At 43.6% G+C, this 27,988-nt stretch overlaps 1 protein-coding gene across 1 annotated transcript in view; it reads left to right on the top strand.

Annotated features, from left to right (window-relative positions):
- The first annotated feature begins 24,170 nt into the window (after nt 1–24,170).
- Nucleotides 24,171–27,988, top strand: part of LOC126199677 (zinc finger protein basonuclin-1-like) — a 229,178-nt gene continuing 225,360 nt past the window's right edge. The window contains exon 1 of the mRNA XM_049936605.1: nt 24,171–24,309. Coding sequence (XP_049792562.1) covers nt 24,273–24,309 — 37 coding nt within the window. The 5' untranslated portion in view covers nt 24,171–24,272. The remainder of the gene's footprint in view (nt 24,310–27,988) is intronic.

Raw genomic sequence — 27,988 nt, 5'->3', positions numbered from 1 at the left:
CACAAGGCAGTCGTTGACCGCAAACAATCACTTCCTACGTCACGCGCCTACAGCTGATCGAGCGCTCAGTGCGAATGCACTGACAGACGTAAATAAATACACAGTTTAATTTCTCCGAATAAATTCTGTATAAAGCTATAAGGACTTCATAAATTATGTTATTAACGTTCAGTATTTTTCAGGATACGGTTGTATAAAGTATTTAAGACCTTCAGGTAAATTCTGTGCGTGTCCGACGTTAAGACGACTTGCTTTGGAGAAAATTTTCAGGAAGAAGGTCATTTCGAAGAAGAAAGTAATAAACAAAAAAAGGTAACGGTTAATTGAGTTTATTTTTCAGGTAACATAATTCCACTTAGGTACGTACTTCAGACGTAATTTGCTGCTTGCGATTACGTGATTCATACTTTGTGCTAATTTCATGTTCTATGAATTTACTAGTGAAGCGACGTGCTTACGCATATTAACTGATTTTGACAATGATTAATTAATGAACAGGGTTGTTATTTGTATATATTATGCATCGCTTGGCTGCTATGCTTTTTCACTGATGTCATATTTTTCTATTATGTGCCTGCTGTGCTTATTTATTTAAATTATAATTGTCACCTGATTAATTGTGCTGATGTGGTTAGATATGTAAGTTATACTTTGTGATTTATCTGCTTGCGCCTTCATGTTTACTTATTAAGATTACATATAAACATTTATTTGCTTATGCTGATATGATGCTAATGACCTGTTTATTATGATAGATAACATATTTGCTGCCTTGCTTATGGATTGCATATTTACACATTTCTGTTTTGTTGTCATAACTACTCTTCAATTTAGTATATAGAAATGCTGATATACTGTGTACAAACATAGAGACTAGGTTACACTATGGTATTAATTGTAGATTGTTCGCTTGGCAGAGCCTTGTTATAGGGATTGTGCTGCATCCACTTGTTGACATTCTGTTCTCTACTGGTATATTTACTCGCTATTGCATGTTTTGCTTACGCTCAGTGCCTTATATTTTTAAGATAAGAAAATGAACTGCTATAATTCGACGAACGACATTAGTAAAAGAAAGTCATAGAAGTCACATGAGCTGAGGTTTTATGGAAGCTGTATAAATTTATGCTAATAGGAAGGAAGCTAACGACATGACAGACCAAAACTAGGTTTAGACCATTGACAGTATTACACTGCATTGTCGTGAGCAATTGAAATAGGAAGTGACAATTGACACAAAAAATACTCCACATGTTTGCTTCTGCTATGATTCTTGAAGTGGTGTACACACTGTGAAATGTTATGATCATTCACACTCCGTAATCGTACTTAATTACTGAGAGTTATTCGAACTAAGGTCTGTTAGAGGTCATGTATGCATTTCTTTTATTTAATGATGGACAAGGAACCAAAATGTATCTTATAATTTATAATGAGTAGAAAATTTGGGTCAGATGGATTACACAGAGGTTGTGTGTGGACACCATGTCTTCGGATTGTATGGGATGATGAATTGAAGTTGCACTAGGATTTTGTCTGTACTTGTTCGAGGAGACTGACTAGAGGAAAGAGTTGTTATGGAAGTGAAATGATATTGGTGCTGAGGTTTATATGTATCGACGTATTATTGAGGTATTGAGATTAGGTGAAGTAGATGATTATTGGAGTTTTCGTGGACAAAAGGTAAGATAAATGATATTGATGATCGACGTATTGAAAAGGTATTAGTGAAGTATTGAGATTAAGTTGATGATTATTGGAGTTTTGGTGGATAAGAGGTAAAGTAAATGAGGAGCATTTTTTTTTTTGTTGGTCCATATGGAAGAAGGAGGATAAAGATGGCAGACTAGAACACTCAAGTAGAAGGAAGATTGTCTACACACACACTTTGTCAAATCACTAAGCAGTATACACTTTTTTTTGAAGAGAGGAAGTATTTGCATATCTTGGCTCTCTGACAGTTGTTCAGCAACAGTACAATTTGATCTGGCTTGGCAAACATTGGTCTAGACATGATGACTATGACGTTGACTAACTATTATTGACTGTTATACATTGCTGCCACTACTACTTGATACACATAATGAACATAAAATTTCGACAGAATTGCATTTACACAGTTAACACTATTCAATTACACAGTAGCACTAATGTGGATGAAAGATGAGTGAGTGTGTTTTGTGTGTTTTCCTTTTATAATCCCAGAGAAGTGATCCCAACCTATCTCCTAAATATTATTTCACTTGTTTGTTGTGGCTTGCACTGACACCCATAAATATTATAGGTTAACTGTTATTGTGTACTGTAATAGTTAATGTGACAATTACCTGATATCATTTGTGTGTTTATTATGATTTGTATGTTTAGTGTAAGAGCATTGATAATAATTTGTTAAAGAAATTGTATGTGCATTCAAACTATTGTTCATGACTGAACTGTCTCAGTAGTTATGGTGAATAGTATGGACTGTTACTTGCACTTTTTCTACATGATTGGTGCCACAAGGACATGTTTAATTTCTGCTGATGAACTGTGTGATCAGTGATTGTAAAAAATTATGGACTGTTACTTGTACCTTTTCTACATGATTGGTGCCACTAGGACATGTTTAATTTCTGCTTATAAACTCTGATGAACAGTGTGATCAGTGCTAGTGAATTTTATGGAACTGCTTCTGCTGAGAAATGTGACTTGTTGCTGTGTGCACCTGATCAACATTGCTGGTGCCACTAATGGACTGCTTCTACTGAAATGGTGTTACTTGTTGCTGTCTGCACCTGCTCAACATTGCTGGGTGCCACTGATGGATTGCTTCCACTGAAATGAAGTCACCTGTTGCTGTGTGCACCTGATCAACATTGCTGGTGCCACTAATGGACTGATTCTACTGAAATGGTGTTACTTGTTGGTGTCTGCACCTGCTCAACATTGCTGGGTGCCATTGATGGACTGCTTCTACTGAAAAGATGTCACCTGTTGATGTCTGCACCTGCTCAACATTGCTGGGTGCCACTGATGGATTGCTTCTACTGAAATGAAGTCACCTGTTGCTGTGTGCACCTGATCAACATTGCTGGTGCCACTAATGGACTGCTTCTACTGAAATGGTGTTACTTGTTGGTGTCTGCACCTACTCAACATTGCTGGGTGCCACTGATGGATTGCTTCTACTGAAATGAAGTCACCTGTTGCTGTGTGCACCTGATCAACATTGCTGGTGCCACTAATGGACTGCTTCTACTGAAATGGTGTTACTTGTTGCTGTCTGCACCTGCTCAACATTGCTGGGTGCCACTGATAGATTGCTTCCACTGAAATGAAGTCACCTGTTGCTGTGTGCACCTGATCAACATTGCTGGTGCCACTAATGGACTGCTTCTACTGAAATGGTGTTACTTGTTGGTGTCTGCACCTACTCAACATTGCTGGGTGCCACTGATGGATTGCTTCTACTGAAATGAAGTCACCTGTTGTGTGCACCTGATCAACATTTCTGGTGCCACTAATGGACTGCTTCTACTGAAATGGTGTTACTTGTTGTTGTCTGCACCTGCTCAACATTGCGGGTGCCACTGATGGACTGCTTCTATTGAAAAAATGTTACTTATTGGTATTTGCACCTGTTGACCATTGCTGGGTGCTACTGCTGGAACTGTCAACTGCTTATTCTTGGGCTATGGAAAGCGTTTATGTGAATATTTGTATAAACTGATTTTTTGTGTATTACTGTTTGTAGAAAGTTATGAGACTCTTACCTGCACATATTCGTCATTGCTGACGCTATTGATTGAACTGTTTAACCACATAATACTTGTATAAACTGTTATGTAAAGTCACATGTATGAAAGAATTTGTATTGCTTACTGTATTCTATATAATAGGTTATTGAAAGGTCAGTGCAAAGCCAAAATTTTATCTAGTTATATGATATTTACGTATTAATATTATCTTTTATTTTTGTCTATATTTTTTTGACGAATTTGGTGGTATTTTCACCACCAATGCTGGCAAAAATACCATCAAATTCTAGCCGTGCAGGAAGGGCATATGAAAGGTGGCTACACTGAGCCACAGCGCCAGAGATCGCTAGAGAGCATTGTTCCGCCGCCTCCACTGGCACAGTGATTATTGAGATGTCGTAGTGGGCAGTGCTTGTCCAGGACTCGTAGTAGTCAGTTCGTGTTGAGATGTGCTTGCTGAGATGTGATACTGAAAAATTCTTGTTGAGATGTTGTAATAGCGAATCGGTGTGGAGATATATTGTAATTATGAGAGTGATTTTGGTCAATATATGAAGGTAACGAAACTTGATTTATTTTTCATTATTTCCATGTTTTAAATAATGTGTCATAACAGGTTCAGTCAACAAAGCATCTGGCTTGTGTTCTTGGATTAGAGTGTAATTGTGGTTCTCTTGAGTAATTATGGTATTCGTATTTTCTTTAATTAATTCAGTATAAATGGTATTTGAAATTCTTGTCTTTTGAAGTAGAACCGTGCCAGATGTGTACGTTGAGTCATACTTCCACACACAGAACAGTTACACTTGTGCTTTGGTTTCGTAGGTTTTATAGTTGCTGGGGACTTAATTAATTAATTAATTGTGTTAATGAAAATTTCCATTTCATTCTTTGCTGTTGTTCTATGCAGTCAGATAGCGTAATAATAATAGTCAGGGCCAACCGTTACGAGACTTCGTAATCGGACAGACAGCTACTAAAGCAGAAATTAAAATTATTTGCATTCAACTTTTATTAAGCCCCCATGCAATATATATATATATATATATATATATATATATATATATATATATATATATATATATATATAAGTCTGCTTGTCGAACTCTGGGGTTAGTAATTTCTGCAAAAGGCTTTGGGAGTCCGCTAGTCTCAATACGAGCTAAAGGCCCTCCCACACTGCACACAGCAGATGCATGGTAGAGCGTCAGTGCCTCTGCAGTTTAGCATTCCGAATTTGAAAGGAACTGACAGTTTTGCAGCTGTCTTGGAGCTGTTGACGGGAAGTGTGTTCTAGTGAGAGTATCTCTTTTATCTGTTTCCCCTTATTTCAGTTATAAACAGCATTGCTCTGTAGTCTCTATGGCTGCATTATACATTTACTTCCACAGACGTGGGTTCAAATGGGAGGATTTAGTGACGTGAACATTTTTTTCAAGTTGAGTATTAGGAAAAAAGCTGACTGATGGGACTCTGTAAATCCCGCAGGGTAAACCACTTCCTGGAGAACAGAATGGAATTCCTTGTGTTTTCTACGTCTACATTAATAATCCGCAAGCCACCTCACGGTGTGTGGCGGAAGGTATTTCTGGTATCACTAACTAATCTCCTCTTCCGTGTTCCATTCGCGAATGGCGAATGGAAAGCCGCCGTGGTCATTTCGCGAGACGTATGTGGGAGTAAGTAATAAGTTGTGCAACTCTTTCCGGAAAGTACTCTTTCGAAATTTTAACGGTGAATTTCAGAGGGACATAACGCCTCCCTTGTACAGTATGATACCGCATCTCTATAACGCTCTCGCGCCGACGAAACGACCCCGTGATGAAATGCGCCGCTTTTCGTTGGATCTTCTCTATGAGTTTCCGCTGTTTTATATATAGTTTTTAACTACATGCCTTCTCGGCTCGTCAAACAGTGGACAGTGCGTTCGGCACATTTAGTTCAGGGTTTCGTGTGCTCAAAAGACCTTATGAGTATCTCCCGGGTACTGAAGATAGAAAAGTCACGGCAGCATGAGTAGTGCTATTTGAGGACACAAAACATTACGTAAAGTTACCTCACTGAAGAAACATCAGATATTGAGCATTAACCAGCTTCGCTCGTCTGCCCCATATAAGATGCACAGCGACGAGTAAAACTTTCGTTACGAGGTAAAAACTCAAGGAATGTTAATGCTCTGTTCAGTGGCAGCTAGCAGTTTAAAAAAAAAGACAGTACTAAATTGATGAATAGGCTGGGTCTTTTAGGTTCAAATTTTATTGCATAGATCCATATGAAATAAATAAATAAAATAATAATAAACACAATTTTGTAAATTTGCAGTTGTTTCAAAGAAATGCCTTTTTTGCATGCTGCACATCGAAAATTTTATTTTTATTTATGTACCCAGATGCGTTTCGCGTTTTTTACAAGGAATCTTCAGTGGATATCCTAAAATATAACATGCTACGTCTATTTTTATACATAGGTTATGGTTTCACATTTAGGTTATAGATTTAAAAACAGTTCCTTAACGTTTTTTTTATGAAATGGAACGGTACTTACAGGTAACTTCTAATTCATTGCATCTAAGCAAACTGTTTCGTCCCATCTGGCAATCAGGTGGACATCTTACAGTTCACTTTCACTTCACTGTTCATGTTACACATCACTGTAACTGCCATCTTTTAATGCAGAGTTTCGTTTGTTTTTCTAAGTGTTACCAACATTCTCAGTTTTCTGCATTCAACTGTTTTGTAAATGTGTGTGTGTGTGTGTGTGTGTGCGTGTGTGTGTGTGTGTGTGTGTGTGTGTGTGTGTGTGTGTGTGTATTAGAGAGAGATATTTTTCAATAAAAATATAAAAATTACTTATTTTATGTTTATTACTATTTTTATTCATTTATTTATGCTTAAAATAATAATAATTATTATAATTTCCTGTATATACCTATTAGAGGAATCAGATGTGTAATACCAGAATGAGATTTTCACTCTGCAGCGGAGTGTGCGCTGATATGAAACTTCCTAGCAGGTTAAAACTGTATGTCGGACCGAGACTCGAACTCGGGATCTTTGCCTTTCGCAGGCAAGTGCTCTACCGTCTGAGATACCCAAGCACGACTAACGCCTCGTCCTCACATCTTTACTTGAGTCTCGGTCCGGCACACAGTTTTAATCTGCAAGGAAGTTTCATATCAGCGCACACTCCGCTGCAGAGTGAAAATCTCATTCTGGAAATATCCCCCAGTCTGTCGCTAAGCCATGTCTCCGCAATATCCTTTCTTTCAGGAGTCTGCCGGCACGGTAGCTCAGCGTGTTCGGTCAGAGGGCTACGTGCCCTCTGTAACAAAAACTGAGTTAATCGATCACCGACGAACTAAACCGATGTCTTACGACGTCCGCCTCGAGCAGATGCAACGAACAAAAGCGAACAAACTGAGATTAAAAAAAAAAAAAGACGGTAGAGCACTTGCCTGCGAAAGGCAGGGTCCCGAGTTCGAGTATCGGTCCGGCACACAGTTTTAATCTGCCAGGAAGTTTCAGATGTGTAATATTTTGTTGGGATTTCTGTCTATTATATGATCAATGAGTGTAAACAGTGAGTCATATTTACTTGGTCATTTAGTAGTTGTTTCTTTTCAGCCTTTGTTTTGTATATATGACAATTTTCCTGTAATGTTAGGAGATGTCTTTCATTATTTATTCTAATTATTTTCATTTCATTTTCTCTTGTGGTAGGTTTGTGGTTATTTTCTCTCAAATGTTCTGCAAAAGTTGAGTGGCTCGTTCCATATTTCCATGCTCTGATATGTTCCTTATACCGGGTGTCAAATGCTCTGCTGGTTTGTCCTATATACCTTCCATCACATGTGTTGCACTGTAGTTGGTATATTCCTGCACTTTTGGCAGATATCTGTGCTTTTGGTTATTTTTGGAATGTGAGTTTGGATTGAATTGTCTGTTTCGAGTGCTATGTTTGTCCCTTGTCTTTCGAAAATGTTTGTTATATTATGTGTGAGTTTGTGCATGTACGTCATTGTGTACCATTTTGAAACTTCTTTCTTGTTTTCCTCTATTCTTTGTGTCGTTATGATTCTGTCACTGTTTGTGCCGGTTTCTGTAGTGTTTTGTTGTAATGTTTGTTTGTGGGTGTTCGTGTACTGTGTTCACTGACTGTATTTGTTTTTTAATTTTTTGTTTAATTTTTTGATGCAATTCCTCTGTTATTTCCTTTAACTTTTGAGCATGTAATCCAGATGACTGGTATGACGAAGAACTGGGTTATCTCGAACAGAGTGTATCAGGTATTCCATCAGTAAAGGCTTTTTGTTTCATTTATTCATTTTTTTAGTCATCAGTCCTCTGACTGGTTTCATGCGGTCCGCCACGAATTCGTCTCATGTGCCAACATTCCCAGCACAGGGTGGCAACCTACGTTCTCATTTTTTTACTGGATGTACTTCAGCCTCTGTCTTCCTCTACAGTTTTTACTCCCTACAGCTCCGTCAAGTACCACGGAGGTTATTCCTTGTCATCTTAATAGATGTCCTATCCTTCTATTCGCCGGCCGCGGTGGTCTCGCGGTTCTAGGCGCGCAGTCCGGAACCGCGCGACTGCTACGGTCGCAGGTTCGAATCCTGCCTCGGGCATGGATGTCTGTGCTGTCCTTAGGTTAGTTAGGTTTAAGTAGTTCTAAGTTCTAGGGGACTGATGACCACAGATATTAAGTCCCATAGTGCTCATAGCCATTTGAACCATTTTTTATCCTTCTTTTCCTTCTTCTTGTCAGTGTTTTCCATGCATTCCATTCCTCGCTGATTCTATGGAGAGCCTCGTCATTCCTTACCTTATCAGTCCACCTTATTTTTAACATTCTTCTGTGACACCACATTTCAAATGCTTCTATTGTCTTCTGTCCTGGTTTACCGACAGTCCATGTTTCACTACCATACAGTGCTGTTCCTCATACGTACATGCTCAGAAGTTTTTTCCTCGAATGTAGGGTTATGTTTGAAACTGGAGCACTCCTTGTTCCGTCATTCATGGGCTGTTTTGCTCCTTACCGGCAGGAAGCAGAATTCGTCTGTCTCGTGAACCGCAGTTCTTATCCTAAGCTTCTCTCTGTTCTCATTTCTGTTACTTCGCTTAACTTTTCTCTTCCTTCAATTTACTCTCACCCCATTTTCTGCACTCATTAGGCTGTTCATTCCATTCAACACAACCTGTAATTGTTCTTTACTTTCACTGAGGACTGGAATTTCATCAGTTAATCTTATCATTGACATCCTTTCACTTGAACCTTTCTTTTATTTTCGTCACTGCTTCTTCGATGTATAGGCTCAATAGTAGGGGCGAAAGATTACATCCGTCTTGCACTCTTTTTAATCGGAGCACTTTGCTCCTGGCCTTCCACTCTTATTGCTCCCTCTGGATTCTTGTACATATCGTGTATTACCCGTCATTCCTTACAGCTTGCAACGTACGGGGGTTTATTGTAAAATTATCGATATATTGAAAAATATCTATTGGTAGCCTTAGTCGACCATGAATTGCTATCTGATTTAAGTTGGCTCTGTTTAAACGCGCGGTTATGCCCCCAGTATCATTTGCATCGAAATTACCATTACACTCTAGTTATTAAACAAAAATATGGTGATTGCTAGCTACGAAATCAATAATGCGGTGATTAGCATATGATAACAAATTAAGATTTATTCAGAAAACAGGATGAGCAACATGTCTAGCCTAACATGACAATACAATACACTCGCTAACTAGCCTATCATTGGCACAATGCATTCTCTTTTCCTAACTACTTAAGTCAACACTGAACCCGCAAGTGACTCTATTGCAGTTCTGCCATAACGGACACAGACTCAGAGAGCACCAGTCAAAGAGCTAGCGGAATAAGAACGCATTTAGAATTACAGTGCCCTACCTTGACTGATGATTGATAATATCACCGTAATTCTCCGTGATGATTACGACGGTCGGCCCAGCCAACGTCGTGATGCCGTCTTTCCCGTGAGCGAGCTTGGCTTTAATCTCCACCGTGGACGTGGTTTGCGTCCGTAAACTCCTGTACGTAAGTGTTCAATTGCGGAGTCCGTCACTAGTCAATACTCAAGCTACTTGCACATATGCCAAGAGTAGTTGGTCGACTCAAGTGCGCGGCAGCAAAGGTACACTTCAGATTGCATATGAACACCACAAGTTAGTACAAATCTGTTTCTCTCCTCAGAGGAACAGATAATGCTACGTGTGTGGAGTCGCATGTTCTAAACTATTCAGACTTGGAGAGTAACCACTGGTAACTTCTCCAACCTACTTCTCTCCACGCTCTCCAAGCAGGGCAGCCAGACACCGCGACTGCTCTCTTCTACAGCCGACCCCAGAGTCCACCTTCAGAGGTTTTGCAAACCTGGCCGTTATTCGCCGCATGGTTACGTGCGCGTTGGTAGTCAATCACGACACAGACTTCCATATATCCGTGCGCGTTTGTACCCTACCACGACACAGAATTCTCCCGCGGTTACTGTTGCCGCCAAACTTAACACGTATCTCTACGCGCTGTGCGCCAATCCTGTCACAGTCTTCCGCAAATTTTCCACTGTGGCGCGAAATCGTCTTTCACTCTTTCGCATATAGCTCCTTCTCGCTTCTTGTTGTGATGGTCCAGCCTCTCCCAACGTCTTTGGTGGTCTGTAGTGCCAGCCGACAAAGGGGTCTGGCCGAGGCCATCCCGTTAGTTTGACATGACATAAACACCTTCCTTAGGGGTTCCGGCCGTTTTCCAGCCTCTGAGCCAATCTCGTTAGTCTGACATGACATACACAACTTCCTTTTCTGTGTCCATTCTCTCCTACCGGTGGGCCAATTATCAATTATTATTCGGTGTATTAGTACTGATTTAGCATCATGTAAGGTGCAAAATCTGCTACCTTACAAGCTTACCCTTATTTTTCTCAGAATTTCTAACATCTTGCTCGATTTGACCTTGTCAAATGCTTTTTCCATGTCGACTGATCCTATGAAGGCGTTTTGATTTTTCAGCCGCAACGCTAGAACTGGCTCTCTGGTGCGTTTATCTCCCCTAAAACCAAACAGGTCGTCATCTAGCAGATCCTCGATTTTCTTCTCACTTCTTCTGTATAGTATTATTGTCAGCAACTTGGTTACATGAGCTGTTAAGCTAACTGTGCCATAATTCTTGCACTAACACTCTTCAGGACTGTGTGGGTGAGGTTTTTCCGAAATTGTGATGGTATATCACCAGTCTCCTACATTCTATACATTCTACACAGCAGCCTGAACAACCGTTTTGTTGCCACTTCCCCCAATGATTTTAGGAACTTCGATGGAATGCTTTCTATCTCTTCTACCTTAATCGATCTTAAATCTTCTGTTTATAATACTGTAGCGCCTATCTCTTCCCTGTCGACTCCTGTTTCTTCTTTTGTCACCTCATAGACAAGTCCTCCTCCTCATAGAGGTCTTTAGCGTAATCTCCCCTGCATTTAATAGTGCAACTCACACTCCACTCTGAATGTTACCGCCCTTATTTTTAATTTCATCAAAAATTGTTTTGAGTTTTTCTTATGCCTAGTAGCGCTTCCGACAATCATTTCTTTTTAGACTTCTTCACATGCAGCCAAATCGCTTTAGCTTCCCTGCAATTCCTACTTATTTAATTACCGATTGACTTGCTTTTCGTTTTCCTGCATTCCCCCGAACGTTTCTTTACTTTCTTTGTTCGTCGACCAACTGGAGTACTTCTTCTATTACCCACTACCTTCCTAGTAAGCATGTTTTTCTTCCCAATTTCCCTAATAGCTCTATTTAGAGGTGTCAATTCCTCTCCAACTGAAATGCCTACTGAGCTCTTGAATATCTCAATATCTATGGCCTCAGTGAACTTCAAGCGTATCTCTTCATTCCATATTACTTCCGTATCACACTTCTTTGCGCATTGATTCTTCACCCTACACTTCATCATTACTGAATTGTGATCTGAGTCTATGTCTGCTCCTGGGTACGCCTTACAATCCAATATCTTATTACGGAATCTCAGCCTGACCAGGATGTATTCTAACTGGAATATTCCCGTATCTCCGGGCCTTTTCAATGTATACCTCCTCCTCTTGTGATTATTGAACAGAGTATTTGCTATTAATGGCTGAAATTTACTGCAGAACTGGGTGAGCCTTGATCCCCTCTCATTTCTGCTACTAAGCCCATGTTCTCCCGTAACGCTTTCTTCTACTCGCTCCCCTGCAACCGCATTTTAGTGTCCCATGACAATTACATTTTGATCTTCCTTTACGTACTGAATTATCGTTTCAGAATCCTCATATACTTCCAGTATTTCTTCATCTTTTACTTTCGACGTTGGCATACATACCTGAACTGTTGATGTCGCTGTTGGTTGACGACAGCAACCCGGTCACTGAACTGTTCATAGTAACTCAGTCTCTGCCATACCTTGCCATTCACAACAAATTCTACTCCCGTTCTACCATTTTCTGCTCATGTTGATATTACCCTTTACTCGTCAGACCAGAACTCCTTGTCTTCGTTCCATATCACTTCACTGACGCTACTATATCTACACTCCTGGAAATGGAAAAAAGAACACATTGACACCGGTGTGTCAGACCCACCATACTTGCTCCGGACACTGCGAGAGGGCTGTACAAGCAATGATCACACGCACGGCACAGCGGACACACCAGGAACCGCGGTGTTGGCCGTCGAATGGCGCTAGCTGCGCAGCATTTGTGCACCGCCGCCGTCAGTGTCAGCCAGTTTGCCGTGGCATACGGAGCTCCATCGCAGTCTTTAACACTGGTGGCATGCCGCGACAGCGTGGACGTGAACCGTATGTGCAGTTGACGGACTTTGAGCGAGGGCGTATAGGGGGCATGCGGGAGGCCGGGTGGACGTACCGCCGAATTGCTCAACACGTGGGGCGTGAGGTCTCCACAGTACATCGATGTTGTCGCCAGTGGTCGGCGGAAGGTGCACGTGCCCGTCGACCTGGGACCGGACTGCAGCGACGCACGGATGCACGCCGAGACCGTAGGATCCTACGCAGTGCCGTAGGGGACCGCACCGCCACTTCCCAGCAAATTAGGGACACTGTTGCTCCTGGGGTATCGGCGAGGACCATTCGCAACCGTCTCCATGAAGCTGGGCTACGGTCCCGCACACCGTTAGGCCGTCTTCCGCTCACGCCCCAACATCGTGCAGCCCGCCTCCAGTGGTGTCGCGACAGGCGTGAATGGAGGGACGAATGGAGACGTGTCGTCTTCAGCGATGAGAGTCGCTTCTGCCTTGGTGCCAATGATGGTCGTATGCGTGTTTGGCGCCGTGCAGGTGAGCGCCACAATCAGGACTGCATACGACCGAGGCACACAGGGCCAACACCCGGCATCATGGTGTGGGGAGCGATCTCCTACACTGGCCGTACACCACTGGTGATCGTCGAGGGGACACTGAATAGTGCACGGTACATCCAAACCGTCATCGAACCCATCGTTCTACCATTCCTAGACCGGCAAGGGAACTTGCTGTTCCAACAGGACAATGCACGTCCGCATGTATCCCGTGCCACCCAACGTGCTCTAGAAGGTGTAAGTCAACTACCCTGGCCAGCAAGATCTCCGGATCTGTCCCCCATTGAGCATGTTTGGGACTGGATGAAGCGTCGTCTCACGCGGTCTGCACGTCCAGCACGAACGCTGGTCCAACTGAGGCGCCAGGTGGAAATGGCATGGCAAGCCGTTCCAGAGGACTACATCCAGCATCTCTGCGATCGTCTCCATGGGAGAATAGCAGCCTGCATTGCTGCGAAAGGTGGATATACACTGTACTAGTGCCGACATTGTGCATACTCTGTTGCCTGTGTCTATGTGCCTGTGGTTCTGTCAGTGTGATCATGTGATGTATCTGACCCCAGGAATGTGTCAATAAAGTTTCCCCTTCCTGGGACAATGAATTCACGGTGTTCTTATTTCAATTTCCAGGAGTGTAGATTGAGCGTTAGCATATACCTTTTCCAATTTTACAGCCTCGCTAACACGTTGAAAAACTTCCAACATTCCACATCCCACTTCGTTGTTTATTCAATATTTTTCTCACTGTCACCTCCGCATTTGCGGTTCGCTCCCGGAGATCCGAATGGGGAACTAGTCAAGAATCTTTTGCCAGTGGAGAGATCATTAAATTAAAGGCCTCATGGCCTGTAGATACACATGATGTGCATTTAATGCAGTGGTTTTCTGCTACCTTCTGCATCCTCAAGACGTTGATCATTGCTGATTCTTCCGCCTTTTAAAGGCGATTTCTCACCGGAAGGGCAAGAGAGTGCCCTGAACATCTGTCTGCTCCTCAGCCCTCTTTGACAAGGTCTCTGACAGAGCGAAGATGACTTCTTATCCCGGAAGCCATTGCTGATGATTTTCATGGAAAGCTTTAGCAGTAGCAAGGTTCGAACCCGGACCCAAGGACGTTTCGATTACCAGTCAAAGACGCTACCCATTGAGTCTCGGGCCTACCTAGACCATATGCACAACGAAATGGAAGTGCGGCCTCAGACGCGAACACTGCTACTGAAAGCTCAGGAGTGGCAGAGCACGGAATGACGGAACAGCCGACACACGTCGGGAATGCAGACAGCAGGTGCGCCAGAGGAACTCCTCTGGTGCTCCGACAGAGGTGGCAGAGAGTTGCTCCGCATGGCGCCCGCCCCACACTGCACGCAGCCGTCACACAGCACATCCAGTCCCCTGTCCTGCATATCAGTGGCGAACCTATCGGCGCAGTTAGATTTAGATTCCGATTCTCTGTTCTCTGATTAAGTGACTCCAAAGACGATGATAGCATTCGCACGTAAAGTGTCTCTTTTCTTATCTGCAGCTGTTTATAGTGTCTTCATTTTTCCTGGAAACTTCCTGGCAGATTAAAACAGTGTGCCGGACCGAGACTCGAAATCTGGAACTATGGCTTACGATGTTTATGCAGGATGGCGCTCCATCCCATATTTGCTATACGCGTGAAAGATCTCTTGCGCGCGTCGTTTGGTGATGATCGTGTGCTCAGCCGCCACTTTCGTCATGCTTGGCCTCCCAGGTCCCCAGACCTCAGTCCGTGAGATTATTAGCTTTGGGGTTACCTGAAGTCGCAAGTGTATCGTGATCGACCGACATGTCTAGGGATGCTGAAAGACAACATCCGACGCCAATGCCTCACCATAACTCCGGACATACTTTACAGTGTTGTACACAACATTATTCCTCGGCTGCAGCTATTGTTGAGGAATGATGGTGGACATATTGAGCATTTCCTGTAAAGAACATCATCTTTGCTTTGTCCTACTTTGTTATGCTAATTATTGCTATTCTGATCAGATGAAGCGCCATCTGTCGGACATTTTTTGAACTTTTGTATTTTTTTGGTTCTAATAAAACCTCATGTCATTCCAAGCATGTGTGTCAATTTGTACCTCTCGATCTACATTATTCCGTGATTTATACAGTTTTCAAATTTATACTGACTTTTTGATCGCCCAGTATGTCGTATGGCGAAATATTCTCCTCTGTTGTTCGCCAAAATCTTGTTTAGATATCTGAAACCGTTTATGAGACACGAGCTGGTTTTCTACTGGTGTGCGCGTTCGGGACGGAGACACTTCCAATGAATAATTCAATATGTTAGCTACATTTCACATGCAGCAACATATGGCCTGACATGGCCCAAAAGGAAATTCATAGCGATACCTGTTCTTCAATGCAAACTTTAAGGGGCTCCGGAAAGGCTCAAAATCATGAAAAGTTCAATTTTTACTTTTTTGCGTTTTCTGAATCTTCAGACTATTACCTTTTAATAGATTTATAATTTATTCAATTCCGAAGACTACAACTATTTTTAAATTTTTTTTGAAATGTGTTCTACATGGGCGTGACGCACTGTGCCGCTGTTAAACTGCTGTCAAATGGTGTTATTATTAACGTCCGTGTTCATCAGGTACATTTTAGTGATGTGTGATCAAGTATGTGTTGTGGCTAACCTGTGATGGTTCAATATATATCGCTGGTGTGATTGTCGATTGTTTCATGTTTATTTACTCTGTCGTTATCTCGAAAATATTCGTATTTAATTCTGTTTCTTGAGTCTCTGTTTTGTTGAAGTATAATAATGAGTAAAAGTAAAGTTATTACAAATCCTCTGAAGGCTTTTAAGAAAAGGAGAAATGTTGGAAAGCCAAAGGTATTTAGAAATATGGGAATGAAGATAGGTTATAACATGGTACGAGCGATGCTTGCAAGGAACGCCTTCGGGCTGCAGACAGGGCTGTAAAGAGTCTAGAAATACAAGCAAGAGTAAACAGGAGGAGGAACAAGAGGAAGCTGGAGGAGGAGTTTGCAGAGGATGAAGATAATCCATCCTATGGACCTGGAATGCACTAAAAAGTTAATCCAGTCTTTGTCGCTCGATTCCCAAAACTTTTATTTTCTCATACTAATTACATGTTTTCTGAGGATCTTCCAAACATATTTGTTTCAAACTTTCAGTAAATGTTACACAGTACCTTCTGCATAATTTAACACAGCCTTTTTCCAAAAAACTGTATATTTTTGAATATATAAATAAAAAATTGCAAAAAAATGTTGTGAATTTTCATTACAACTGAAAAAAAATCATCTTTAATAACTGAACTAAAATTTTGTAAAATCCCTGTGTTAAGTTGTAGCCCATATTCCAATAAATAATCTGTAAAAAGTTCAACTTCCTACCTCAAATACTTTGTGAGGACAGATGTAATTTATAAGCGTTATTTTAACATTGCAAGTATAGGGCGTTCCGGAGCCCCTTAAGAATTTGATCTAGTAGCTTACCTGAACTCGAAATACCACAATAACTATGACCTTTAACGATATGATAGGCAGTTCGTCACGGAGCAAGCGAATATGGGATTTTCGAGAATCAATTTCTTTTATCGAAACGTTTCTTTACAGTCATTCGAGAAACACTGCAGATCGGCCAGCTTGCGCGTCTTGTCGTTCGCGCAGTGTTGCGAGCCTGCTGGCTACAGCGCCGATTGAATGGGTGCTGTGGGGACGACGCACGCAGGCGGCGCCGGTGGAGGATGCTGTGACAACGAACGGCTAATGTCCTGCCGTGCGCCTCAGGTAAGTGAAGTGTTCGGTGCCCCATTGGAAAGCGTGTTTTACAGAAGTCGCGCCGCCTCTGCTGCGTACGTTGTGCTGCGTGAGCCGTAGTACGAGGTGCATTCAAGTTCCAATGCCTCCGTTTTCTTTCTCCGGTCTGGAAAGAGATAGAAACATGCGCATTGTTTTAAAATGAGGCCGCGTTCATTATCAATACGTCCCAGAGATGGCAGCACCGTACGGCAGATGGAATTTTACCGCCAGCGGCGAGAATGAGAACTGTTTTAAATACTCAAAATGGCGACATTTTCCTTACTTGAACAGCGTGCAATCATTCGTTTTCTGAATTTGCGTGGTGTGAAACCAATTGAAATTCATCGACAGTTGAAGGAGACATGTGGTGATGGAGTTATGGATGTGTCGAAAGTGCGTTCGTGGGTGCGACAGTTTAATGAAGGCAGAACATCGTGTGACAACAAACCGAAACAACCTCGGCTCGCACAAGCCGGTCTGACGACATGATCGAGAAAGTGGAGAGAATTGTTTTGGGGGATCGCCGAATGACTGTTGAACAGATCGCCTCCAGAGTTGGCATTTCTGTGGGCTCTGTGCACACAACCCTGCATGACGACCTGAAAATGCGAAAAGTGTCATCCAGGTGGGTGCCACGAATGCTGACGGACGACCACATGGCTGCTCGTGTGGCATGTTGCCAAGCAATGTTGACGCGCAACGACAGCACGAATGGGACTTTCTTTTCGTCGGTTGTGACAATGGATGACACGTGGATGCCATTTTTCAATCCAGAAACAAAGCGCCAGTCAGCTCAATGGAAGCACACAGATTCACCGCCACCAAAAAACTTTCGGGTAACCGCCAGTGCTGAAAAAATGATGGTGTCCATGTTCTGGGACAGCGAGGGCGTAATCCTTACCCATTGCGTTCCAAAGGGCACTAAGGTAACAGCTGCATCCTACTAAAATGTTTTGAAGAACAAATTCCTTCCTGCACTGCAACAAAAACGTCCGGGAAGGGCTGCGCGTGTGCTGTTTCACCAAGTCAATGCACCCGCACATCGAGCAAACGTCACGCAACAGTGTCTTCGTGATAACAACTTTGAAGTGATTCCTCATGCTCCCTACTCACCTGACCTGGCTCCTAGTGACTTTTGGCTTTTTCCAACAATGAAAGACACTCTCCGTGGCCGCACATTCACCAGCCGTGCTGCTATTGCCTCAGCGATTTTCCAGTGGTCCAAACCTAAAGAAGCCTTCGCCGCTGCCATGGAATCATGGCGTCAGCGTTGTGAAAAATGTGTACGTCTGCAGGGCAATTACGTCGAGAAGTAACGCCAGTTTCATCGATTTCGGGTGAGTAGCTAATCAGAAAAAAATCGGAGGCCTTAGAACTTGAATGCACCTCGTAAAGTTAGCTTTGAAAAGCGCGCCGCAGAGCGTAGCGTGAAGCAGTCGCCCTCCGTTTTCTGGCGGTGGCGCCTTTGTCGCAATTGAAGGCTTCGGTGTCTCCCTCAAGCGGGAAAGGGGAAAAGTGGGCTGTTCGCGTGGTTTTAAGAGGTGGCTGTGTGGGCTGTCGTGGAGAGTTGGCAGTCGGGGCATCAAGAAGCGACTTCTCTCCAGGTGCTAGGGGGACAGCACGCAGACCGCGGCACCAGCGTAAGCGAAGCGAGCAGCGGCTCCGTGGTATGGGGCGTTAACTGCTCGTCGCGAAAGGAATCTTCCTGAGCGTGGGTCCGCGAGGGGCCTAATCTGCAGTTCGGCCGTATGCTGTCGACCGGTGAGGAAGTTCTGAAAATCGGAGCGCCTTCCTGCGTCCGTTGAAACGGCTGGCAGCGGGCTGCTCGGCAGAGAATTTGGAGGTGCTGCGTTGGTTCAGTCCTGGGAGTCGTAACGCACCAGAAGTTGAGTATTGATTGTTAACAGATTTTATCAAGTTTAATTTAATTCAATTTCCAGAGTGTGCTCCGCTGCAGAGTGAAAATCTCATTCTGGAAACGTCCCCCAGGCTGTGGCTAAGCCATGTCTCCGCTATATCCTTTCTTTCAGGAGTGCTAGTTCTGCTAGGTTCGCAGAAGAGCTTCTGTAAAGTTTGGAAGGTAGGAGACGAGATACTGGCAGAAGTGAAGCTGTGAGTACCGGGCGTGAGTCGAGCTTCGGTAGCTCAGATGGTAGAGCACTTGCCCGCGAAAGGCAAAGGTCCCGAATTCGAGTCTCGATCGGGCACACAGTTTTAATCCGCCAGGAAGTTTTAATTCAATTTACTTATGCTTGCTCATTACACCAGCCGTATTTTTTTTTTGGGGGGGGGGGGTTTCCCGCCCTTCATTCTCGCCTGCCCACCCGCCGTAAGGTGGTAATATTAGAAAGGGTGGTCCGTTTGTCCCCTTTTGAGGACGAAAGGGGGGGGGGGGGGAGGAGTCAGAGTAAATCTATGGTTCGGATTCCTTCTTTCCCCTCCCAGCTTACCTACGGGTTTGTTCGACTGTTAGCCTCTGCCATGTCTGTGAAAGTCTAAGGCACCAATGATTGTACTGTTTAAAATGCAACGCACTAAGACCTGATCCATTCTCTCGCCTGCCATAACTAGCATTACTAGACTCACGTGTAAAAGGTACTCTAAGAAAGAAGAAAAATTCCTTTTGCCTCGTGGTGAGAACTAGTCAATTGCATAACGAATTCCTGCTCATCTGTAACTTACGTAAATTTGTGTTTATGTATATTTGGCTATAATCAAGCAAGGTTGATAATGTACGCCGTAGTGGATTTTTTATATTGTTTCTAGTCAGCAAAAACTGTTGTGTGTTTTTTTCAATTTCATACCTTTTAAGGCTTTTACTCAACGTGCTTATGTGTTTTATACAGGTAGTTGGTTATTAGTGTGTTTTCTTGCCATGCAAAAGTTTGCCATTTCATTACGGGTAGAAATTGTTCCCTTGAAAGGAGAACGTTGTAAAAGCTCGCAAGTCCTACCTGGCGAGGGTGTGTGTTTGCCATAAGTTAACTGGCAGAAATTTGTAAAATTTGTTCTTTTATATATTTTGGAAATGTTAATGATATTAACTGTGAATGTCCCCCCGTGTGCATGACTCATGCCTTTTGGTTTTTCTATTTTGAGAACTTTTGTAAACAGCATTGTCTTTATATGTTGCAGACAAGTTAGATTCTGCGCCATTTAATGAATGGAGTGAAATTCACCTGGGATTTAGCTGAGCTTGAAATATTACCTGACAGCTCAACACAAAAGTTTTTTCTCAAGTACAGGTAGTGTTGAGGTTCAGTGGACCAAGTTCAAAACCATCGTAAAATATGCGTTAGATGAGTATGTGCCAAACAAGATCGTAAGAGATGGAAAAAGCCACCGTGGTACAACAACCGAGTTAGAAAACTGCTGCGGAAGCAAAGGGAACTTCACAGCAAACATAAACATAGGCAAAGCCTTGCAGACAAACAAAAATTACGCCAAGCGAAATGTAGTGTGAGGAGGGCTATGCGAGAGGCGTTCAATGAATTCGAAAGTAAAGTTCTATGTACTGACTTGGCAGAAAATCCTAAGAAATTTTGGTCTTATGTCAAAGCGGTAGGTGGATCAAAACAAAATGTCCAGACACTCTGTGACCAAAATGGTACTGAAACAGAGGATGGCAGACTAAAGGCCGAAATACTAAATGTCTTTTTCCAAAGCTGTTTCACAGAGGAAGACTGCACTGTAGTTCCTTCTCTAGATTGTCGCTCAGATGACAAAATGGTAGATATCGAAATAGACGACAGAGGGATAGAGAAACAATTAAAATCGCTCAAAAGAGGAAAGGCCGCTGGACCTGATGGGATACCAGTTCGATATTACACAGAGTGCGTGAAGGAACTTGCCCCCCTTCTTGCAGCGGTGTACCGTAGGCCTCTAGAAGAGCGTAGCGTTCCAAAGGATTGGAAAAGGGCACAGGTCATCCCCGTTTTCAAGAAGGGACGTCGAACGGATGTGCAGAACTATAGACCTATATCTCTAACGTCGATCAGTTGTACAATTTTGGAACACGTATTATGTTCGAGTGTAATGACTTTTCTGGAGACTAGAAATCTACTCTGTAGGAATCGGCATGGGTTTCGAAGAAGACGATCGTGTGAAACCCAGCTCGCGCTATTCGTCCACGAGACTCAGAGGGCCATAGACACGGGTTCCCAGGTAGATGCCGTGTTTCTTGACTTCCGCAAGGCGCTCGATACAGTTCCCCACAGTCGTTTGATGAACAAAGTAAGAGCATATGGATTATCAGACCAATTGTGTGATTGGATTGAAGAGTTCCTTGATAACAGAACGCAGCATGTCATTCTCAATGGAGAGAAGTCTTCCGAAGCAAGAGTGATTTCAGGTGTGCCGCAAGGGAGTGTCGTAGGACCGTTGCTATTCACAATATACATAAATGACCTTGTGGATGACATCGGAAGTTCACTGAGGCTTTTTGCGGATGGCGCTGTGGTATATTGAGAGGTTGTAACATGGAAAATTGTACTGTAATGCAGGAGGATCTGCAGCGAATTGACGCATGGTGCAGGGAATGTCAATTGAATCTCAATGTTGACAAGTGTAATGTGCTGTGAATACATAGAAATAAAGATCCCTTATCATTAGCTACAATGCAGCAGGTCAGCAACTGGAAGCAGTTAATTCCATAAATTATCTGGGAGTACGCATTAGGAGTGATTTAAAAGGGAATGATCATATAAAGTTGATCGTCGGTAAAGCAGATGCCAGACTGAGATTCATTGGAAGAATCCTAAGGAAATGCAATCCGAAAACAAAGGAAGTAGGTTACAGCACACTTGTTCGCTCACTGCTTGAATATTGCTCACCAGTGTGGGATCCGTACCAGATAGGGTTGACAGAAGAGATACAACGGAGAGCAGCGCGCTTCGTTACAGGATCATTTAGTAATCGCGAAAGCGTTACGGAGATGATAGATAAACTCCAGCGTAAGACTCTGCAGGAGAGACGCTCAGTAGCTCGGTACGGGGTTTTGTTGAAGTTTCGAGAACATACCTTCACCGAGGAGTCAAGCAGTATATTGCTTTCTCCTACGTATATCTCACGAAGAGACCATGAGGATAAAATCAGAGAGATTAGAGCCCACACAGAGGCATACCGACAATCTTTCTTTCCACGAACAATACGAGACTGCTCCTACATATGATTTAGCTAAACATCTCGCTTCCTTACTGAGACCTTTCGTAGGCAAGTGCTCACATCACATACGAAACTCAGCTGATTTTATCAATCGACTGAGGGCTCTTCGTCTTAGCAGTGTAGACCTTCTAGTAAGTTTTGATGTGGTCTCACTTTTTACAAAAGTTCCTCTTGCAGATTCTTTGACACTGATTGGTAACATGTTTCCTGTTGATATCACTGCTTTGTTCAGGCACGCTCTTTCCTCAACTTATTTTATGTTTAATCAAGAATGTTTTGAACAGACTGACGGTGTCGCCATGGGTAGCCCCCTGTCTCCTTTGGTGGCGAACCTTTTTATGGAGGATTTTGAAGAGAGAGCGCATGAATCAGCTGCCCTGAAGCCAACAGTTTTTTGGCGGTATGTGGATGACACTTTCATAGTGTGGCCTCATGGAGGAGATAAATTAATGGAGTTTCTACATCACCTCAACTCCATTCATAGCAACATCCTGTTCACAATGGAAATAGAGAAAGATGGTTGTTTGCGTTTCTTGGACGTCCTGGTTCGAAGGAAGAATGATGGTTCTCTAGGGCTATCAGTTTGCCGGAAACCCACTCATACTCATTTGTATCCGCAAGCATCGAGTTGCCATCACCCATCGCAAATCATGAATTTGCTTAAAACACTTGTTCATAGAGGTCATACTGTCTCAGATCTAGATAGCTTACCTCAAGAAGTCGCCCATCTAAAGACAGTACTCAGCGAAAATGGGTATTCCATCCAGCAGATTAACAGGACACTAACAGTTAAAACTAAGATGCAGGAAGTGGATACAGAGGAGAACATGCCGGAACAATCTTTAGCTTTTCTTCCTTTCGTTGGCAACACTTCGTTTAAAATAGCAAGAATCCTCCGAAAATTTCAGGTAAAAGTGGTTTTCCGCCCACCGTCGAAGGTTGCGGACCATGTGGGATCAGTTAAGGAGAATCTGTTACTACGAAAGACCGGAATTTACAAGATACCGTGCCAATGTGGTATGGCTTACATAGGTCAAACCACACGCACTGTGAAAGAACGCTGCACTGAACATCAACGTTACACCCGCCTTTTACAGCCAATCAGTACGCTATATATTGCGGAACGGAGGACGTTTTCGCCAGTCTGCGACGGCTCACCTGAAGATGACTGGCAGGTGCCCAGTTGAAATATCGTGCGAAGTATTGAACGACGACCGGCTGCAAGCTCGAAATTTGTTTGAACAATGCGAGACTGGAATAGAAGGGAGAACCGATAGAGGTACTCAAGGTACCCTCCGCCACACACCGTCAGGTGGCTTGCGGAGTATGGATGTAGATGTAGATGTAGATGTAGATTATACAGCATCGCGTTGTATACGTTAAATTGACTAATTTGTCAAATGATGTTTTTTTTTTAAGTCTTGCACCAAACTTGAATAAAGAGTTTTACTCAAAGTTGTGTGTAATCTCACCAGTTATTCCTTGGCACCTACTTCCACTTTACATTTTGTGTACTGATTGAGATTAATGGCTCTGAGCACTATGGGACTCAACTGCTGTGGTCATAAGTCCCCTAGAACTTAGAACTACTTAAACCTAACTAACCTAAGGACATCACACACATCCATGCCCGAGGCAGGATTCGAACCTGCGACCGTAGCGATTGAGATTAATAACCTTTGGTGAACCAGTAGTAATTCTGCGGTTCACTGCGGACCTGACAAACTATCCCCCTGGACCGCATGCTTTGTGAGTGAAGTGACACCTTTGCTCTGCCTGTTCCGTAATAATTGCAGCGCCGGAATCGGCCGTCCCCGCGGTCGACTTGCCCTCGTGAGACGCCGACTGTGAAGGGTCAAGGCGCGCGAGCTGGGCGCGGTCGCGGTCGCGGGCGCAGCTGCCGGGTGGCACCTGCGTGCGACAGCCGGGGCGGACCGCAGGAGGCGCGCCTGTCTCTGGTTCGCTGTCACTGCCCGGCCGGCCGGTGGTGGGGGCAGGTCGGCGTCTCGTCCGCGGGGGGAGGGGAGGCGACCGGGGGCGACGCGGCGACATGTCGCCCCACGGCAGTGGCCGACCGCGGGCCGAGCAGACCGCACCGCTCGTGCCGTGTACACGCCGCAGACGCTGCACCACCGTGCGACGCAGCTTCCGCCCGCCGCGGGACCAGCATGAAAGTGCGCTGACCGATGCGGGACTCCCAGCACTACGTCATCATGGGAACAGGTGGGTGATCGCTTCAGTGTCTGTGTGCGCGCACGCCTGAGTGTGTGCTGCGTAGGGCGGACAGTGTCGAGTCACGTGCGGATTCTGCTGGACTACGCCTATAGCGGAAGACAGCCCGATCACAGTACCTCTCTTTCTCACGGGTGCCAAATCTGGTCTGCTGTTAAACTCTCGCGGTGTTAGGTCTGACCGTGACAACTGTCAAAGCATTAGTAATACGCAAATAATGGCCGGTTTACAATTGAACGAAGCGACTCTCACTTCCACTAAGACGTATCCACCGGATGAGCTGGAGTAATTCTTGGAAACACTGGTGTGCGCAGCTGATTTCTTACCGTAAATGAGGATAGCACTCTAGTAAGAATAGACCCGTTGTGGATAGACATGTCGACAGCCGCAGCTATAGTCGACATATCTCTGAGAGACAGTGTCATTAATGTCTTCTCTCGTAACGGCTGATGGCAAAATGCACTCTGTACCCTGAAGAAGTATTTCCATTCATTACACACGATTGAGTACCTCGACCAACGCTGATCAGTGCTTCGAGCAATGCTGATATTTTCAGTTCCACATTGCCCGTATTTACTCAGTCGCAAGTTCGTTATGCCACTTTTCGACTGGACGGCATCGTGGATTGTGACAGGTACGTGAGTATTACAGTTGAAAAAGGAAGTAATTCGACTTGGCATGTTATGCTACACGTAGGTCTCAAGATGCTGAGAATATTTAATTGGCGGTTAACGTGTTGTTCGTGTAAAATAAGGACTGACAACTTTAGTGGAACTAAAGTTTTGTGTGGGTGTGAGTAAATCAAGTGTACCTCTTTTCTGAGTAGTTTTCAGCCAGTGATTACCATCTGTTAAACTGTTTTCCATACTGGCAGTAAATAATGGCAAACTCTGCTGATAAACACCAATGGGGACGTCCAAGGAAGCCATGGGAGGCTCGAGTTTTAACAATCTCCAAATTAGTCGAGGCGACAGAGGTGGAAGATGAAGCTAGACCACCGGTAGTACAGATCCCCTACGCTGCGACTGACTTGAATTTCTTTTTTATTGTGCTTTTGCAATGTGTTGTCATTTTTTTAATGATGTTCTGAATGGTTCTGTAATTTAAGTGCTGTCGTTTCTTTTGTTTCATGCGCTGTACGTCTTAAAGGTCCATTAATGAAATAGAAATGAGATATCACTAATGACAATGATACGCCTGTATCTAAATGTTAATACTGTGAAAGCAAGAACACTTAGTGGCCATTCATAAATCCTTATAGTTGCCAATCACGATGCATTACCGAGAGATACACTGATGAGTTAGACACAGGATTGTCGCCCGAAGATAGCAATAATCCTTCGAAACACGGCGAGACTTTCTAATACGAAGTTAATGACTTGCGGAGTGTCATTGTTACTTCGACATTAATGCTTCGCATTTCGAAAGATACCTTCCAAAAAGCACGCACTGAGATGATCCACGTAGTATAGTTGTGTGAGCGACGAGCCGGCCGCGGTGGTCTAGCGGTTCTAGGCGCGCAGTCCGGAACCGCGCGACTGCTACGGTCGCAGGTTGCCTCGGGCATGGATGTGTGTGATGTCCTTAGGTTAGTGACGTTTAACTAGTTCTAAGTTCTAGGGGACTGATGACCTCAGCAGTTGAGTCCTATAGTGCTCAGAGCCATTTGCACCATTTGTGAGCGACGACCTTCGGTGCCTGCGGGCACGAGACAAACAACCACAACCACAAAAATCTGGGTTAATGTGTTCACTTATTTTTCGAACATTATTGCATCTTGCTTCGTCAAACTGGTTACCTTATGCTTTGGTGCGTAAAAGACGTTGTTAAAGCACTTTCTTTTGTTCTTGTCAGTGCCGTCGTCTGCAACAGATGTCTGTTCAGTATGTCATTTTATTGTGTGTCGTAGCGTGCAAGGCGTACTGCTCGCCTTCCAGGACTCTATTGCTATGAAATATGACTGGCTTCAGGACGTTAAGTAGGTAGTTGCTACGAAAACCAACAGGTGATCCTCATAGCTCCACCAAAGAATGTCGGACCGCATTACAGTCGGACGAAAGTTTTACTTTGCTGTCAGTATCTCAGTACGTGCTGAGCAAGTGTTTGTACTCGGATTTCTGTGCGATGAATGAAAACATCGCTGAGAGCTGGTAAAAGTTGGTTTTATGAGTGAGTGACCACACTACCGTTTTTCACAACTTACAGTCGTATCTTCGAGTGCAACAAAAATTACTACATTAATCCAGCATAGGTGGACTCAAATGTTCTTAGCCAGTATTTAGGCAACACTGTTGGTTTCATCTACGCTGGATTTAGGTAATAATTTTTGTCGCACTCGAACATGCGGCTCTAAGCTGTGAAACACAGGTAGTGTCGTTTTCATTCACCATGACCTTCAGGCGCTGCGGATGCCATGCAGTAAAATTGCTTGCGAATTTTTGTAGTTGTGCTTATAATTCCCTGTCAACGTGCAATCTGTTAACCACGGAGCTAATGTGGCTCATGGCGACTGCTTATCACGTTATCCTACGCTTACATTTGGATTCTCCCAGTCTGGCTCTTAATTCATTTCGTTACGCGTTTTTAAATTACAAGGTTGTGCGATAACACGTCCACCACTTCACAATAAACAAATAATTGGTCATTTTTCTAAATGTATTCTTTGTTAAGAAGTGAGTAGTGACACGTGTCAGTAGAGTTCTGTTGCCCCTCACGTTGAATTTTTGTAGGAAAGTTGTTGACGATCATTTTCTGTGCATACGAGATTTTCAGTTACTCTTTCGCTTCGTAATAAAACTGCTAAATTTCCGTTCTAGCTGGCGTTTAATAACACCGCCAAGATCGTATCCGACTTTCGAGTTCATACTCGAAATTTTTGTCAGACTCTTTTCTAATGTGCTTTTCTCTTCATGCCTTAAAAAGATTATGCGTGTACGATATTTTCTTTCCAAACAATATGCGTATAAAAAGGTTTCACTCTGACACTCTGCGGCGCTTGGTTAGGAAATGCATCAGTTTTCTAGTGTCATTTAATGTTGTTGGTTTAGAAACGTCTAGGCACTAACATTCGGCGCTGAGTTGAATGTTCTGTACGTTGGGAGGACACACTGTCATCTTGGATTCCCTGTTCAAAATATTTTTCGTCCATTCAATGTATTAATTCGTCTTACTGTGTCAATTGCTTACATATTTTCGAACATATTTCTCCCGGCAAGAGACACCCGCATGTAACTCTTGTGTCCGTCTGTACGCGCTACAGTGGAACTTAACTTCTTGTACATTAATACTCTAACATTTTAACACGAGAAATGATAGCTGATAGTTTTCGACGTTCTGTGCAAATTATGGTTGGAAAGAGATATGTAGGTGACTCATGTCATGTACGTCATTGTTACACGTGCAGTAACGTCTGATCGCGGGAAGCAAGTTCTCTCTCGCCCCATCACGGCGCACGCAGCCTCTCCCAAGTCGGGCGAGACGCGGAGGCAGATGATCGTAGCGTAGCGGAGCTGCGGAGGACATCTAGCGGCACGCTCGCGAACTCGCGGCCCGTTCGCGTTTTAACGCCTATAACCCGATTATGTGGCGTGCGCATTCTTCCCGAATATCAACACGGGCATCACCATCAGTTGTTTCTCAGGAGGTACAGATTAGATCACAGGGCACATCT

Source organism: Schistocerca nitens, chromosome 8 (assembly GCF_023898315.1).
Source record: "Schistocerca nitens isolate TAMUIC-IGC-003100 chromosome 8, iqSchNite1.1, whole genome shotgun sequence".
Taxonomy (NCBI): domain Eukaryota; kingdom Metazoa; phylum Arthropoda; class Insecta; order Orthoptera; family Acrididae; genus Schistocerca; species Schistocerca nitens.
This window is presented reverse-complemented; position numbering and strand designations above follow the sequence as displayed.